Consider the following 17461-nt stretch of genomic DNA (forward strand, 5'->3'; position numbering starts at 1 on the left):
TAGGGGAGGAATTACGAGGTATGAATAAGGAAAAAACGTGAAACGAGACGCATCTTGTAGGATGTTGGCGGAGAAGGAGCAACGAACGTCGGATTCCAGTTTGGCGCAGCTTTTGAAGACGGATCAGGTCGTCTCGAGAAAGTACAACGACCACGGCGGGGGTTTGGTGAATCCGGTTCAAGTTCTCGGCCAAATCCCTAGAAAAAGTGAGTGGCTCGAAGTCTCTTTTTTTATATTTTACTCCCCTTAGGAGTTGCGGAGAGGCGGGCTGTTGGAGACAGGTGCGTTGTTAATAATTAAAACTCGGCCACCATCGGCGCGACTGATGCCTCTCTTGTGTTGTCTCTCTCCCTCAGATATGAATCTAGATAACTGCCATTGGTCCTCCAAAGTGGACAGACCAACGAAGCGTATTCACACTGCCTCGATAGACGTAGGGAACGACAATAAACGTATCAAATGCGACGAGTCCACGAAGCCGCGCAGCTGCCATCTAGGACTGGAGGATCACCTCTTGGCCAAACAACAACGACAACAACAACAACCGTCTTCGAGGAAGTGCTCGTCCTCGAGCCTCGGCAACAGTCAACTGCTGCGCCGCCTGGTGTCGCATCAGAACGCTCTGCGAAACAACAATTTCGGGAACGAGTCGTTGGAGGGAGCGGCGAACGGGCGGCAGAGTCGGCTAGACTCGGAGCTGGACGCGTCGCAGGACGGGGAAGGAGACGGGGGCGGTGGCGACAGTGGCGACGGCGGCGGAAGAAAAGCCGAGGGGAAGGAGAGCGGGAGGTGCGGTCGGGACGGCGTAGAGAGCGGCGTAGACGCGATCGGTCAGATCCCACAGCGGAATCCAGCGTGCAACAGCGTGCTAATGAATCTCCTGGTGTCCGGCTGCGACGTGAGTGCGGGATACGTTTGCTTCGCGAAACCGAAGCCCTCCAAGAGCATAGCGAGCACGTGAACCTTCCGACTCGCGATCGTTTCGTTTTCGATGATGCCTTTGGAACGTCGCCCCTTTTCGTGGATCACGAAAACCGCGTTCCTCGACGAGAAACGAGCGTTGGCCGCCCACCTTTCGCCGTTAAGTTCGATTCACCGTCCACCGATCTCGTCTTCTGTGCTCCACCGTTGAGCTTTTCCTCTTCTTTTTTTTCTTTTCTTTTTCTTTCCTCTTCGACCAACGCCTCGCGAGCACCGGAGTTCAACGGTCAACCCCGATCGAACGGTAAAGGATCAACTTACGGAGTTAGCAGTTCTCTAGAATACGATATCCTCGAAACGCGTTCATATTTCGCGATGCGGACAACGATGGATTTTACACGAGTTTTCTAGGAAAGTACGATATTCGAGTAGTCGTAATATTGTGGTTACGCAGAGAGAGAGAGAGTGAGAGAGAGAGAGTGAGAGAGAAAGATCGAGCGAACGAGGGATCCGAGAGCGAGAGAAGAGTTATTAAGAGAGTATTTTATCAGTAGAGAGTATTCGAGATGACGAAAAGTACAAAAAAAAAAAAAAAAAAGAAACGAAGATATCGGCGAGGTACGGAGATAGATAGATAGATAGATAGATACTCGATGATAATCATTTTTAAGAAGTAGGAGAAACTTGTTAGGCGATGTAAATTCGCTCGATCGTAAAAGCTGTTTAATAACGTCACGTTATGTATTCTACTTCAAAGTATATGAAATTGTTGATTGAAGAATTTGTCCAAATACATTGAACATTGAACATCGAATCATCTGAACTGCTGCGTTTCGTTTCCTCCTTTCTCATCCTTACGTTCCAATCGCCCACCATTTTGTTGTGAACCGAGAAAGGGATCTCCACACCCTTTCGATCATGTTGCATCCTTGGTTATTACACGCTGCTAAAAAACGCCACTTGTTGAACTGTATTGCTATAAGAAGCAAGAGAGCACGCGCACGTGCGAACAACTCTCTTGCCGTTAAATCGTAACAAGGAGCAGTAACAAGGAAGCAATCGATCGAGTTATCGATTAGATGTTGTTAAATATTATATTTTTCTTTTTCTTCCCCCCCTCCCCCCTTCTCTCTTTCCCTCTTTATTCTTTTTCACATTTGTAAAACGTAGTGCTAATAATATGAGATTATTCCCAAAGATCGATTGCCTTCTGTGATTACACGAGCAGAGTGAATTACTTTTTGAACACGTGTTGTGTTCAATAGCGAGATAAAGTATAATGACGTCGCGAAATAACGTTTCTTTAATTTACCTCGAATAAACGGACAGGAAATTATAGTTTTATATTTTTTTTTTTTATATCTCATTTATGATTCATCGATATATACACACCATTTATTATTATATACCGTTTAATTAAAAATAATTCGCGCTCGAGTTCGTGTCAGCCTCGAACGAATGAAATAACTGTTTTTCGTAAAACTGTTGAATTAATAAAGCGATGATTGCGTATGCGCGGAAATAGACGACGCTTAAGAAAATATATATATATATATATATATCTTGACAAAATTGACGCGTCTCTCGCATTTAAAAAAAAGTGGCCTCCCAATTTCCTCGTCTTTCGCAACGAAACGCAGCAGTCTTCGTTCGTTTTAAAAAGTATAGTTTGAAAAAAGTGTATATATATATACACACACATAGATATATTAAACGTGCTCATGTACGGAGGGCCGAGGTTCGCGTTGATGCGTCATAAACGTCGCCGGTCATGCTTCGAGCCTAAATAAAAAAAGCGAACTCTGTGACGTAACCATGATTAACGAAACCATCTGTCAAATATTACTGACCGCATCCTTATGCAATCGGTATTACTCCTCCTGTCGAGGATCGATTAAAATAGCAAGGCGAGAAGCGTCGCGCCACGTTTAATGACGCATTATCGCGAGGCAAAAGGAAAAATAAGTAAACAATAACGCACAACAAAGATGATAACGATCGAATTCTAAAGGTTGTTCAGGAAAACTTGATGGAGTCGCGGAACGTGCCCACCATGTACCCGAAAATACCCCTGATGTCCCCGCTGTCGGTGAACCTGGAGAATCATCAAATGGTGCCCCAGTGCCCGGATTCCAGAGGATCGTCCTGCTCCTCGTACGACCAACTGAGCCCAGCCACGAGGAAGCAGATGCCCGGCAACGCGTTTATAAACGGCGGAGGATCGATAGTGTCGTCCCCTTCCTCGCCGATGATGCCGTTCGACGCGTTCGACTACGAAACGAGCATGTCGGTGAGCGGATTGCTCCAAGTCGAGCCCGATCTCTTTGGAACTCTGCTCGATCGAAATCTCGTGTAAAGGATCGCGGGGAGAAAGCTTGGTTGGAAAATACGGTGCCCGTGAAGTTGCAATACGGAAGGATGGATGGATTCGTAAAAGGCAAAAATGAGATGCCAAAGCGAGACGCGACTTTTTTTTTTTTTTTTTTTAAGGTACTACGTTTTAGGTACACTTTAAAGACAGTTCGGGGTTGTTGTTTCTTTTCTATTTGACCGTGCGAGTGTCGTCCAAAAAGATATTGTACATCGATATTTTTTCATTGGTATATAATTATGTGCTGTTATAAATTTACGCCGTATTTCGATCCTAGATTTTTCATGCGAGAAGTGCCAATGCATTTTTAGGATGTTAGTGTTTAAGTATGTAGTATATAAAGTATATAAAGAAAATAAGGAAGGAAGGAAGGAAGGAAGAAAGAAAGGTTCTGCTATCGTAGCGCCGTTTTGCGATACATATATATATATATATATATTTATATATATGTATATATATATACACATACCTGACATTCGGTTGACTATAATAGAGCATAATTCCTCCTCTAATCCAATAATGATTTTACAGTCAAACGAACAAGATATTCGAGTGGCGCGTTTCGGATCGATTCGGATTGATCGGTTAAGAGGATGAAAATGAGGAAGGGGATGAGGAAGGGATCGATCATCTCGAGGATTATTGTGTTATTGTTGGAAGCGAGAGAAATAATTAATAATAAGATAAAGAGCGGTGGATGAGAGAGGGGATGAACACGCGTAGCATTCGTTTGCAGCCGATTCATGTATATCGGCGATTGATTTCTGACGATCCGTTCGCGATAACGATAATCATGTACACGTTTATTGCGAATTCTCATCGTTGTTGTTACTGTTTTTTATAGTTTTTAACGAAGCCAATCCGAGTATCAGTTGTTATTATCATATTATTATTATTATTATTATTGTATTATTATGATTTATCGTTTTGTGCACGTATTTTAAGAAATATTACAAATTCTAACGCAGTATATATTATATATTATATTATATATATATATATTTTTACTTATTCACTTATTGATACAACTACTGTAATCGTGTAATTTTATTACTTTAATATCACTGTATTTTTATTATTGTAACATCTATGATTATTAATCCTATCTATCCGCATTACAGTGCTGATATAGATCGATATTACGATACGAGAAAAGAAAAGTTATGAATAAATAAATAAATAAATAAATAAATAAATAGTCTTTCTAATATTTTGCTGTGTTTTGTTTTATTTAAAAAATTAAAAAAAAAAAGAAGAAGAAGAAGAAAACAAAAAGCCTTTGTACGTTGGAAATCGTGGATGAAACGCGTCTTGAAGTTATGCGCGATCGATCGAAATTAGAGTGGAAAGATAGCGGCACGAGAAATTGTAGCGCGAACAACTTCAGAGGTGACAGCTTTGGCAGAGGTGTAAATTATTCATTGTGGCCGTTCGAGAAGAGAGATTATTAAGGGAACCGCACAAAACTGTCTACGATGACGATCATAAACTGCACAATACATGGGCCTGGTAAATGCCGTTTATAGCTGGCCTTCCGTGAAAGCACTCTACTTTTCTGTTTTCTCTATGAACCTGGCCGGGCTGATAGCCCTCGCTTTTGCCATCCTCTGGGCCGTACGATTCGAAAGAGGCTTTGGTGATTATCTGAACCTCATCACTCCAGGTTGGTCCCTACGCACAAAAACGTTTTAAACTTGATTGATGACGGTCCGATGGATGCGTACAGGCTATCCTTAGTCCCCTCGATACCTAGAAATTCTCATAAGAATTTTTTGAAACGTGGTATTAAAATATTATCTCCACTCTCCAACGATTTAGAATCGGACATCGAGAATGCGTCATCCTTGGTTATCTATCTGTCTATCTATCGAATTAACGATATCGTAAATGATAGCTTCACAAATACACGAATTAAAGATCGTGATTTTAAAAATTATAAAAAAGTGAAATAAAAATACACCAGACACGTGCATATAACGTGTGATTATCGAGAATTTAAAAATCCGTATATATATCGGTTTACCATTGATTATATGAATAAAACGTGCATAAAGTTTTGCTTGCCACTTTTTCTCGGATTATTTTCTCCTAATACGAAATTTTATTACGAATTTACAATTTTACGTCAGAAGAATGTAATTGTACGGGATAAATGAACGAATACGATATGATAATACGATACAGAGAAATACGAAGTGTATATTTTGTTCATTAATCAAGGAAAGAAAATAAATGGAAAATTTAATACCGGTGACGCCATCTCGCGTTTGGATCGCCGAAGCTTCGACTTGTTACTAGAATAGCAGGATATGCAAGGAGGTATTCGTAACCTCACGTAGAAAGAGAGCGATATTGTGCGAGAAGGATAGAGAAGATCAGCCATTATACCTCCCACCACTTCGAAAATTGCATTGAAAATTAATTAATAATTAGTTTTTTAGTAAAATTTTTTGCATTTTTAAACTTGCATTTCAAACTTAGAATCTGAAACAAGTTTCTGGTATAAATTTTAATGAGAAATCGTTTTTAATTAATTATTAATTATCGATAAATACGTCGTATACGGATTGATCGTATATCGATATGAGATATATTTTTCATTAATTTCACGTTATTATGAGATTTATTTATAAATATAAATTTATGCATCTCAAACGTTGTTTCCTTCTTTACGTTTATTTATAATTTTTATTCGTAATTATCTTGTTATTTACACGAATTAATCAATTATTTCTTATTCGATTATAGATCGAAGATTTATGAACATGTTCTTTGATAATCATTAATAAATAATTAATAGAAAAGAATTTCCCGTTAAAATTTATATGAGAAAATTTTTCGAGGTTCTAACTTTGATATGTAAACTTAAAAGTGCAAAAATTTTTCCTAATTAATCGATTATTAACAATTATTATGGCGAGTGTATGTCAACCTCAAATTCCATAATAAACATAAATTAAACAAAATTATTCACTTAAACGATAGCAAATTTAAATAAATAAAAATGATACGTGAAAATAGAGGAGAAATTAACAGTTTTAGATATATATATATTCATATTTAAAAATAAATCTCATAGTAATTAAAAAATAAGAAAAATACGCATTGCGTATTAATGGCGTCGGTTCGATATGACGCTTTAATCGTTAATAAATAATTTATTAAAAAGAATTTCGAATTAAAATTAACACGAGAAACTTCTTTGAGATGTTAGTTTTAAGATATAAGCTTAAAAGTGCAAAAATTTTTAGTAAAAAACTAATTATTAATTAATTTTCAATGTAATTCTTTTGAAGTGGGGAGGGGGTGCCATGTTTTTTTCTATCCTTCTCACAAATATCGTTCTCCTTCTCTTCTGTGACGTCACGAATACCTCCTTGCATATCCTGCTATACTAGTAACGAATTGGAGCTTCGGTGATCCAAACGCGAGATGGCGCTGATCGCAAAATTTTTCAATTTTTATCTAACTTATCGACGAAATAAATTTCGTCAACGGTTCGAGACTAATGGAAGAAGGGCAGCAGAGATTCTGTAGTGTTGAGAAATATTTGTTCAAAAAGCGTCGCAAAGGAAATCTGTTTGTAAAAATTCGAATGAAGGGCGTGAATAATACACGTGCATGCTTTGAATTAGACACGATTGGTACTAAAAAATTCTCCTATTTCTCGATAATGGTCATAAGATGAATTTTTTAGAATTCGCGTAACACATGTTCGTTTGTATGTGTGGGTTAACGTGCAGATCACGACGAGCAGGTGACGGTCACGTATGGACCGGAATAATACTCTCCACCGCCTTGTGCTGTTCTCCTGCCTATATCCTGGGAATCAAATGTTGGTTGTGCTTGAAATTAGAACCAACGAGGACCGATCTGGAGGATCGACATAAAGTCGACGATACGGTGGATCCTCAAGATATAAATCGACTTTTTTACTTCCACGTGGTTGCCTGTTTACTATCGGGATTTTTGGTAGCGATTTTAAATGCGACTTATTTGATTCTGTTGAGCGGGTTCCAGCAAAAAAGTCGCGATGGCTTGATAGAAGCTATTGAGAAATACGGTATTGATATTGCCGTAAAGGCGAGGGTGGACGCTGTTCAAACTGAACTAGAATGTTGCGGAGATACCAATTACGAAGATTGGTTCCGAATTCCGTGGCTTAAACTATCGATGGAGGGACCAAAGGATGTGCAGAAAGGTCCTCGACTGGAAGGGCAGTGGGTATAATCGAACCAATTGTCGTTTAACCTTTCTCTTTATCTGAATTATTTTTTTCTTTCTCTCTTTATTTCTCTTTTTCTTTCTAACTCTTTTTATTTTAAATTTTCCAATCAATTTCCATTCTGTATTCCTAATATTTGAATGTCTCCTTCTTTAAATCGTACGATAAAGATCAGCACCAGAGGAGCAAGAGGAAGAAACTTCCACGCCCGTAGACGTACCTTTTTCTTGTTGTTCCAATGGCATTCCTAAACCTTGTATTCATCACGACATTTTGAACCCCAGTGCCGTGTACGATTACAATCCTAAACATTTGACCATTAGTACCAGTGGGTGCAGATCGAAGATTATAAATCGAGGTGAAGTTATTCGAATATTCTTGACAGGATACCTTGTTCTTTTATTCGCGTATCAGGTAAGCACGTAAGAAGAAAAAAAAAACGCAGCTTGAATTGTTTTATTGTATATATTTTTCTTTATCTTTCAGATAATTTTATCGATTTTCGCACGATTATTGCAAACTGCTCATAGCAACGAGATGTATATAGGACCTCAAAAGACTCGTTACTACGTCTGGGTATTCTTTAAGCCGGAAGATTTTCCTGAAAACGGGATAAAAAGTAAACTACGGTTGCAAAGAAAACGATCGAGAAGTAAGATTTCGACTACGTTCTCGAAAAGTTCGGACGAGGAAGAAATAAGCATACAGCGTTCAAAAAGTAGAAAGAGTAGTACGAAAGTTTTGACGAAAATTCGCTCGAAAATCTCCTCGGTTAAATCAAAAAGCGTACCTGTTATTAAATCTACTTTATCGTCAAAAAACTTTCGAAGTAAGAAAAAAATTGCTCATCATCAGTTGGAAGATATGGATAAAGACGAAGAGGAGAAACCGGACGAAGAGAGAAAACTTCTTTCCAAAACGACTAGATCTGAGATTGTTATGCTGAAAAATCATCTCTCAATTTTTTCTTTACTGTCGGATGATTCCTCGACCTTAAATTTGCCCCCTCCACCGCCGCCGCCGCCACTGTCTCCGTTTATACCTATCCTTGACGTAGAAAATGAAAGTAAACAAACCGTTAACATCGTAGAAAATGTAAGCGAACAATTCGCTAAGATCGTGGAGGATGAAAGTGAACGAATCATTGAGATCGTAGCAAATGAAAGCGAACAAATAGCTAAAATCGTGAAAAGTGAAAACGAACAAATCGCTAAGGTCGTGCGAGATAAAAGTGAGCAGATCGTTAAGGTCGTGGAAAATAAAAGCGAAGAAATCGCTAAGGTCGTGTCTTCAAAATCATTGGAATTGGGAAAACTCGATTATCCGTTGCAAGAAAGCATGGTCAGAATTCCAAACTCTGGTAGACGCGTAAAGGTATTAGAAAGATTTGGTAAAATTTGGGAACGCATGGATAAGAGTACGCAGCACAGAGAAAGCGGGGGAGCCGATATTTTGAAAAGAAATTCAAAGATTAATTATCTGAAGAAAAATAGTCGTGTGAAATTAAATACAACCGATGTTTATGACAGATTTCGTGGGACTCTTCAGCACACTCTAGCTAGAAGAGAAACCATTCAAGCCCAAAAAGAATTGAAAAAAGCGTACAGTCCCAAAGTTGAAAAGAATCCAGATATAAAACGAAGCCACGTTTTGGCAAAGATACGACACAACATTCCACCTTCTTATCGTTTACTAGCCGACTTCGAAGCTCACAAAAGACCTTTTTTACAAACGTATCCAAAATCATCGTCCGTTTCGCCGCTTTCACGTTCTTTCTCACCTCCTCCTCCTCCTCTCCCTTCTCCTCTCTCCCCTCCTCCCCCTTCTCCTTCTCCTCCTTCTCCGCCTCCCGCTCCTCCTCTTCCTCCTCCTCCTCCACCTCCACCCCTTCCTGCTCTCCCTCCACCACCATCTCCATCAAATCTGCGACTAAAGCCGATACCGCAAAGGCAACGACAATGCAGCATATGCAACCGTCCTGTTCAACAAAGCGCAACCTCTTCTTCTGAATCTCTCATCGAAGCTTACGAGAATACTCGAAGGTTTTCCAGTTCGATTCGAAGGAAAGCTTACGGCCCGTTCTCGTAGCACAGCGATCGATCAAGTGGAGATTACGTTGCCTTCGAATCGATCCACTCCTTGTTTAAATCCATCCAACGCAGGTGGCTCTCTTTGTAAAACGTTTCCATAGCAAATGATTAAAGTTAACGCATTGCGATTGAACGATTGTAAAGAAAAAATGTAAATACAAGTAATAGGAAATAGTGGAAAATAGAAAAAAAAGAAAAAAAGAAAAATGGTAATAGAAATGTTAATACGAAGAGGATCGAGGATAAAGAAACACAGTCGTACAATACTTGATGGTTTATTTGCCGAGAAGTAAAATACACAGGCATTTGTTATAATGGTACTGCCGAAGAATACTTCTTACGTCTCTGTAATACATCTAGCGACAATACATCGGTACTAAAAAGAGAGAAGCTGATTTTTCATCAATTTGTCTGTTTACCAAATGCTTTACAATATTTTGCGTACTTCCCCCCTGTCTCTCATCATCTTTGTGTTTCGTTTATTTTTTTCTTTTTTTTTTCCCTTTTTTTCTTTTTTTTTTTTTTCACTTGTTCTACTTCTTAATCAGGCTTCACTGTGTTTACTCTATTGAATATTTCGCGATTGCTCGTCTCACTGTTTTTTCGCTTCGAAGAATCGGAAAACGGCCGGCGCGCGAGACGTTATTGGACGTTCGTCGTAGTGAAGGAAGAGAGAAACGAAAAAAGGAAAAGAAAAAGATCGACGATACGATAGAACTCGTCGCGCCGTGGTCGTTCTCGTCTCGGCACCTTGCACTTTTGCACGGTGGTCCCAATTTGTGTTAAATCATCGCGATTTCGTACTCTGTTATTGCAAACGTTAAACATCGGTACACGCAGTTTCTCATCGTCTCGATCTACAACACGCGCTATACCGCAATAACTTTGTCAGGGGACAGTCGAATGATAAGCTTCGAACGAAGTTGAGTCTCGAACGAAATCTTCCCTTTTTTCAAGCAAAGGTAACTCGAGAGAAATTGCACGCAACCTTACATAGACTTTGGAATACATTAATCGAACAAAAAAAAACAACGTTTCAACGGTAAAATCGGTCGCGAGCGATCTATCGCGAGTTTTCGCCTCTCCCCTTTCTTTTTTTTTTTTTTTTACTTTTTTTTTACTTTTTTTTTTTTCTTCATTTTTCAATGGTCGCTGTTCTCGCAGTTTTCTCGCTCCGTAAAAACCGCTGTTCAATTATTCGGCTTATAATTTCTTCTCGTCGTTCACTCGATCTCCCATTCACACCGTGAACCATTTCCCTTCTCCGCAACTACTTCGCCTATTTTGACCTATCTACGCGTCTATCTACTTAAATCTGCGTATTCTATACAATCCTGTGAATAGGTATTTAAAAGTACGCGTACCACATAGACCTGTAACAGGTTCGATATGAGTTACTCGTTCAGATTACGAGGGATTATTTTGTAAAATAGGTATATAATATAATTCTTCGAATAGGCGGTGATAAATATTAACGACGAAGTAACAATACAATATTGCTCGATTTCGTATTGTATAATATATAATATATAATATTTATGATAATATAACAACGTTTGTTCGCTCGCGAATAAAGATAATCTCCCTTTCCCATCCGACTCTAAATCCCTCTCATCTTCCCTTTCTTTTTTTTTTTTTTTGTTTTTTTTCTTTTTCCCTTTTTAAAGGTCTACATAAGAAGGGGGCTCACCGCGCTCGTTCCATACATGTATGCATGTATATGTTTGTATCATATATATATATACATATATACATAATCTTTATATATATATGTATATATATATATTTATACCTATTTATAATTGTTCTGTATATCTTTTCTCCGTTAAAGTAAATAATTACGATAGGCCTAACGATCTCGAGTAACAATCATAATTATTACCAATATCGGTGCATTTGCTCTTTATTTCTCGTTCTCTCTCTCTCTCTCTCCCTCTCATTCATTCATTTGCTCTATTCTCCCGTTCATCAAATTTCCATTCTCATTCTCTCTTTTAATTTAATTCTTAGTACGTTCGTCCGGCGAAGCGTCCAAGAATTTTGCAAGCCATCGATTCCTACCTTTCACGCTTCCTGCATCGCTGTTTCAATAATAAAAGCAAACGAACAAGCGAAATCGAAAGGAGCTACGCGTAATATATTTCCTTTCTTCTTTGTGCTCGATTCATAACGCAGCGCGCGCGCGACTCGAGGGCGATATCCCTTACAATATTTATACAATATCGATATATATATATATGATTAATTTGTTAAATTCAGAAAAAAGTTTACATATATATATATATATGTATATAATACGTAGTTATGTGTATCGAAATCATCATGCTTATCGACAATATACTAAATACGGTACACACGTATCTCTTGCTTCACTGAACGTGAATCTACATAAAAAAATCTGCACGACGAAATCTTTTCGTACTCCGTATATATATATGCTCATTCTCACTTTCTCTCTCTCGTTCGCTCGCTTTTCTCTCTCTCTCTCTCTCTCTCTCGCTCGCTCGCTCGCTCGTTCTCTCTCACTCTCGTTCCATACGTGTTCGTTTTCTACGGACTAATTTTGATGCTACAAAGAGGGGGGATGGGGGATCAACGTCAGCGCTGACAGCATCTCTGGCTCTCTGTCTCTATGCATTCTCTTAAAGCTAAAGAGGTAAGTGTAAAGATGCGAATACTGTTAAGGCTGGCTGACAGCTTAAACATCGCTCATCTGCAGTGTTGGATCCGATCTGCGGTAACCACGTCATTTTATTTCATTTACTTTTCACTCGATTATAAATTATCCTTGACCTTTACGGATTGTACGAAGTTGAAGAAAGGAAAAAAAATCGAAATCTGAAACGAGTCGAGCGAATCTGAAATTCGCGTGCAATGTGATGATCGTAAATTAAGAAAGATCGCGGTGGAAGATAAGAGATAAATGTGGATACACAACGTGGATACACGCAGATCGCGATACAAAAAACGGAACAACTGGGGAATCCCTCGACGCCGTGTCGACACGGCGTACAAATGGATTATTATTATTATTCGTTCGTTCGTTCGTTCTTTCGCTCGTACAATACAAAGTAGAGGTACTTCGCTTCGTGTAAATACAATAATGTACAATCTTCGATTATTCTTTGTCGATTATTCTTCTTGCTCTCCCTACCGCGTTCGGTCACTTCTTTCATTTGGAGTTTAACCTTACAGTGACAACCCCGGCGCGTTAACAAGCGTGCGCGGGGCCGCGAGAAACGGAATCGATCTACGGTGAGTCGACAGATAAAACGATGAACAAAATTCTATCTACACATTAAACACCTTCCTTCTTCCTTCCTTCTTCCTTCCTTTCTTCCCATCTCTCTCTCGCACCCTCTCCCCCTCTCTTTTCTTTCGAAACGACGCGTCTTCTTCGTTGTTTAGATTAATCAAATCTTCCCTCTCTCTCTCTCTCACTCTCTCTTCGCTTCTCCTTCTTCACAGAGGAAGAACACCCACCCATCTCTTCCCTCTTCACAGAAATCGACTTGCTGCCGCGCTAAACGTCCTCCTCCGCTCTGCGATTCTGCGCTGCGTTTCGTTCCACTTTTCCTCGAGTTCTCGCGGGGAGCGAGAATGTTTCGTTGATCGCACGATGTTCGACGTGGAGCGTGTTACACGAGAAAAAGAATAAGCGGATAATTACTCGATCATCTCTCCAAGGAATCTAAATATCTATCTTATTTGCCGGTTAAGGCAGGCTCCCTCGTCTATAAGTTCGTCTCTACACGAACGTGGGATACGTAAAGATATCTCAACGAGGCTGCTCCTCGCAGTTTAGCACGCTCGGCTACGACCTACTAGCTGCTTCGAATTTACACGCGCGTGTGTCCCGGCATACGCGCATATACACACACACACGCACACATACACACGCGGTGTCCGTCTAAGTATCGATTCTACTGTACATATTTTTGGTCGTAACGCTAATCGTGATAACAAATTATACATGGTATGTATTATCTAGGGGAAGGGGGGGGGGGATCCTCGCTGTGCGTATGTATCGTTCACATGTGCACTCCCACACGCTGTGCGATCTACATTATTCTCCCTTTTTCTTATTTCTGTTATTTCTCTTTGCGTGGATGTGTGTGTATGTGTCCTCTGTGTGATTATACGATTGTGTGACATATGTATGTATCCGATGTAAGAATTGTGCATGTGTATGTGTACAGAATCGCTTCGATTTGCGCACGTACACGCACGATGCAGAGAACAAACAGCGTGTGCACGCTCCCGGTACAACTCTTGTTGTCATTTCTTTTGTGTGTATATGCATTTCTGTTCTCGTTAATCTGTGGGTAATCTTTAACCCTTAAACAGGCGCACGATACTTGACGCGTTTCGTTTTTTTTCTTTTTTAGCTAAAGGATTTCTATTTCTTTTTTTTATTTTTTTATTTTTTTGATTTTTTTTTTTGACTTTTTTCTTAATTTATCATTTAATAATCTCTCCTCTTATTTTTAGAAACTTTTTAGATAAATCGTTAAAAGTGTAAACGCTATATCACGAGAGGAAGAACTTGGATAAACGTGCAATTAAGATGAAAAAATCTTTACTCGTTTATTATTTTTATTCATTTGCTCTCTATATCTCTCCTTTTTTTTTATTTTTTTTTTACTTCTGCGTAAATGTCTGCTTGTCTTTTAAAAAACTCTACCGAATCACTGAATTGACTTGACGGCGCTATCTCGCGTCGACATCTTCGTTACATGTAAATATTATTCGTAAATAAACTAATTTTTTTTTTCTCTTCTAACTTTTTCTCTTAAATATTTCTACATTTAGAGATGAAAATTTGCTCTCTTAAGGGTTAAAGATGAAGTTCGTAGGTGCGATCGAGCAGATTCTTTGAAAAATCATTCGAAGAGTTCGTACACAACATATAACAAATCAAAGAAAAGAAACGAAAGGTCGTAAGGGAACGAAAATATGGTCGTATAAAGAATCGAACTACTTGGTTAAAATAACACAAAACGAATAAAAAAAAAAAAAAAAAAAGATACAAGCGATATATTCAAATAGAATTTACTTTTTAACATTCGTTGAAAATAAAAGGCACAGCACATACAATGGTACAATTTATTTCCCAGAAGGCAATAACTTTTTCGAGGCGACGATCGTTGGAACAACAATAAATCAATTAACTGCGAGTAAAATTGACATGAATGATCATTCTGGACGTTTTCTAAATAACGTACGCGATTATTGACTAATTGAAAGAAAAGAAAAACGAAGAACAAAAAAGAGAAGAAAGAAAGAAAGAAAGAAATTTAAGGACAGAAAGAGAACATATCATAGAACGATGTTATCGATCGTATTCAATCGCCTATTTGTCAACACGTCTGTACTATACTGTTCACGATGAATATAAGTACATTGTGACAAATAAAGTGACAAATAAATTAAGTAAGCATATGAGTACTTAAGTAACGGTATATGAATAACGAAGAGTAATCGATTGTATGTATTATTTGTAGCTGATAGTTCTGGTTTTATTATAAACACTGTTGTTGTAGTTGTTGTTGTTGTTGTTATTGCTGTTGTTGTGGTTGTTATTGTAACTGTTGTTGGTGATAGTGTCGTAGTTGTGATTGTGATAGTGGTGATGATGGTATTTGGTGCTGTTGGTGGCCGACGGGGTGCAAGTGGTCGAGAGTGGCCTTACTTGAGTAGTTGATGGGCTCGCTCGTTGGCCACCTTTATCCTCGTCTCGTTCGATTCGCCCTGCGTGCCAAAAAAACAAACAAACGAAAGATCGTAACCCAAACTTAAACGTGTATCAAAGATCATGTTATTGTCGACCTCGTTAACTTGGATTTATTCCGCGCTCTTTCCTCGTTCACCATTTGTCGTCGTCGTCATCGTCCTCGCCGTTTTCGACTCGCCGATTATTATTCCTTCATTCGTTCGAGCTCTTTCGTTCTGAACGAATATAAATTCAAACCCGATCGATGCAATTATCCGACCGATAGCGAGGAGTGGTCGGTGAAAGGCAAAAGAGGCAAATTGAATATTCAGTGGGGGAGGGGAGGGGAATATTGAATCGATTGAAGGGAATGCTAACAATAAAGGAGAAACAGAGCTCGTATTACAGTTGGCGCGACAACGACGAGCGCGATGACGATCCTGTGGGGTTTCATCCGACAAATAAGATTCTAAAGAAAGGTTAAATCATCGTCGTACACAGTAAATATCACTTATATATATATATATATAATTATGCATCCTGGGTATATCGTATATAATTATCTACGAAAGAACGTAAAAAAAAAAAAAAAAAAAACGCGACGACAACGCGACGACAAAAAAGATGGCGCGGGTTACAGAACGGTAAGGTGTAGAGAACGATGCGTATATAGGGAGATTGCACTAAGTAGACGAGACATAAAACACACGTAATATATAAATCGATGTAAACCGGAAGGCTCGATGATTTCGTTGTAGCACAAACAGGTGGATCGAGTTGGAGACACGAGTTGGGTTGACGGGTTGGCGATGTCCGACCGACGACGAGAAGGCAGAAGAAGGGGTCGTGGGCGTGTGAGCGTACAATATTTTTGGAGTTGATATAATATATATATATATACATATATATATATATATGCATTGTGCGTATATATATATATATATACACACATATATATATTTTTTTTGTTTTTTTTTTTGTTTGACAATTTGGGGCTCGGAGGAGACGGGTACTTGGGCAGAGAGACGCATTTTACTTGAGTAGAGCGTGCGCACGCTGATTCGCCACGGCTATCCTCGTTTCGTTTGACTCGCCCTGCGGATTATCACAGTTTGGATTTGGTCACAAGGTGGCACAAGATAGAGAATTTATTTATTTATTTATTTATTTTTTTTTCAATCGAACGTAAGGAAAGAAGAAACAGAGAAGGAAAAGATAAAAATAGAGAAAGATAGAAAAAAGGGGCAACAAAGCGTGTGAGATACGGTCAGGATTGACCAAATAGCTAAAGTGCGATAATTTTCCATCTGTTTCTTTTTTTCGTTTCCTTTTTTCTTTTTTCCAATTCATCTTTTTTTTTTACCACATATTCTTGCTTTTTTCTTTTTTTTTTCTTTTTTATTCGTGATTGCAGAACATGGTTGAACATAGACCCCGTGAGGGTGGCAAAAAAGAAGAATGACGTTGGTGGTGCGATGACGAGAAAGGGTTAATTAAAGGGGCGGCTAGTCGTGCGGTGCACGTGCGTACGCATGCCAACGTGAAAACGAAACGATCATTTATCCGTGTTACTCGAAACTTGTGCAGTTGTGCATATATACATACATATACATACATATATATATATATATACTGTAATTATTTTATTCAATCCTCGATGGTGCAACCATCTCTCTTACAACGATCGTTTCGTTTTTCGATAAATAGAATTTCCGTGCCAATATAAAAATGATGTGTATATATATAAATATATATACTATATATATATATATATATGTATATATATATATATATATATGTATATATATATAATATAAAAATAGAGAAAAAATGTTTTATCGAATGCAGTCTCCTGAAAGATGAGATAAACCCGGCTTAGAGATCTTTCGAAATTAAAGATCGAATGACTCGAGGAGTAAGGAATACGTGAGAGAAAAGAGGGGAAGAACAATGCTCGCAAGTGGAACGTATACTCGCACGATACGTTGCCCATCGTCGGCGGCCAGAAGTATAATCGGACAATCTTTGGAGGAGGCGCGAATTTTTTTATTTTTTTTGCAAAATCATGCTGATGATCCGTTCGATGTTTCACTTGTGATGCGATACCATGCAAATATATCACCCGCGTAATACCTTTTCGA

General features: G+C 38.7%; 3 protein-coding genes across 24 annotated transcripts in view; 2 read left to right on the forward strand and 1 right to left on the reverse strand.

Annotated features, from left to right (window-relative positions):
* The window catches only part of LOC107997811 (protein similar), a 28460-nt gene extending 23958 nt beyond the window's left edge, over positions 1 to 4502 (forward strand). The window contains exons 12-14 of one of the 2 annotated variants that reach the window (XM_017056660.3): positions 61 to 206; positions 357 to 898; positions 2933 to 4502. In XM_017056660.3, coding sequence (XP_016912149.3) covers positions 61 to 206; positions 357 to 898; positions 2933 to 3277 — 1033 coding nt within the window. In that variant the 3' untranslated portion in view covers positions 3278 to 4502. Of the gene's footprint in view, positions 1 to 60; positions 282 to 356; positions 899 to 2932 lie in introns of those variants that run through there. The other variant, XM_028666746.2, reaches the window with a different exon arrangement.
* A 146-nt stretch (positions 4503 to 4648) lies between these two features.
* LOC133666116 (uncharacterized) lies at positions 4649 to 10561 on the forward strand. Its single transcript, XM_062075221.1, has 4 exons — positions 4649 to 4955; positions 7050 to 7512; positions 7688 to 7931; positions 8004 to 10561. Exons 1-4 carry the CDS (start codon positions 4793 to 4795, stop codon positions 9603 to 9605), a joined length of 2472 nt encoding a protein of 823 aa, XP_061931205.1. The 5' UTR covers positions 4649 to 4792; the 3' UTR covers positions 9606 to 10561.
* The window catches only part of LOC107997812 (synaptosomal-associated protein 25), a 30472-nt gene continuing 22877 nt past the window's right edge, over positions 9867 to 17461 (reverse strand). For 11 of the 21 annotated variants that reach the window (XM_062075232.1, XM_062075224.1, XM_062075228.1 and 8 more), the window contains exon 7: positions 9867 to 15358. In XM_062075232.1, coding sequence (XP_061931216.1) covers positions 15296 to 15358 — 63 coding nt within the window. In that variant the 3' untranslated portion in view covers positions 9867 to 15295. Of the gene's footprint in view, positions 16416 to 17461 lie in introns of all 21 variants that reach the window. The other 10 variants (XM_062075242.1, XM_062075234.1, XM_062075239.1 and 7 more) reach the window with 1 other exon arrangement.

This window comes from Apis cerana, linkage group LG5 (genome assembly GCF_029169275.1).
Source record: "Apis cerana isolate GH-2021 linkage group LG5, AcerK_1.0, whole genome shotgun sequence".
NCBI lineage: Eukaryota > Metazoa > Arthropoda > Insecta > Hymenoptera > Apidae > Apis > Apis cerana.

Excerpts from the sequence above, each read along its gene's own strand:
- LOC133666116 (XM_062075221.1), top strand. The coding sequence starts at position 4,793 with ATGGGCCTGGTAAATGCCGTTTATAGCTGGCCTTCCGTGAAAGCACTC. Across the intron at positions 4,956-7,049 it reads TCTGAACCTCATCACTCCAG|GTGACGGTCACGTATGGACC; the intron begins GTTGGTCCCTAC and ends CACGACGAGCAG. Across the intron at positions 7,513-7,687 it reads GGTCCTCGACTGGAAGGGCA|ATCAGCACCAGAGGAGCAAG; the intron begins GTGGGTATAATC and ends CGTACGATAAAG.